The sequence below is a fragment of the Bison bison genome, unplaced genomic scaffold, assembly GCF_000754665.1.
Source record: "Bison bison bison isolate TAMUID 2011002044 unplaced genomic scaffold, Bison_UMD1.0 scf7180017864080, whole genome shotgun sequence".
Taxonomy (NCBI): Eukaryota; Metazoa; Chordata; class Mammalia; order Artiodactyla; family Bovidae; genus Bison; species Bison bison.
Window position 1 is genome coordinate 582,643 of NW_011494652.1, and position 206 is coordinate 582,848.

Here is a 206-nt window from a genome sequence, read left to right on the forward strand (position 1 = left end):
AGGTGACAGCCGCCCTTCCCGCTGGTTTCAGACGGCCTGGCGGTGCTACGCAGCGGAGAACCCGGATTCCTCCACCTGGAAGATCTATGTCCGGAAGCCGTCCCGGAACCACGCCCTGCTGTCCCCCAGCCCTAAGCCCAAGAAGTCCGCCATGGTAACCGCCGGGTTGCTATTGGGGGGAGGCCGTGTCACAGCCAGGGTTGGCC

The 206-nt window shown here is 65.5% G+C and overlaps 1 protein-coding gene across 1 annotated transcript in view; it reads left to right on the top strand.

Annotated features, from left to right (window-relative positions):
- The window catches only part of KCNQ1 (potassium voltage-gated channel, KQT-like subfamily, member 1), a 326,604-nt gene that overhangs the window by 52,043 nt on the left and 274,355 nt on the right, over positions 1-206 (top strand). Inside the window, exon 11 of the mRNA XM_010837806.1 lies at positions 32-154. Within this exon, the coding sequence (XP_010836108.1) occupies positions 32-154 (123 nt within the window). The remainder of the gene's footprint in view (positions 1-31; positions 155-206) is intronic.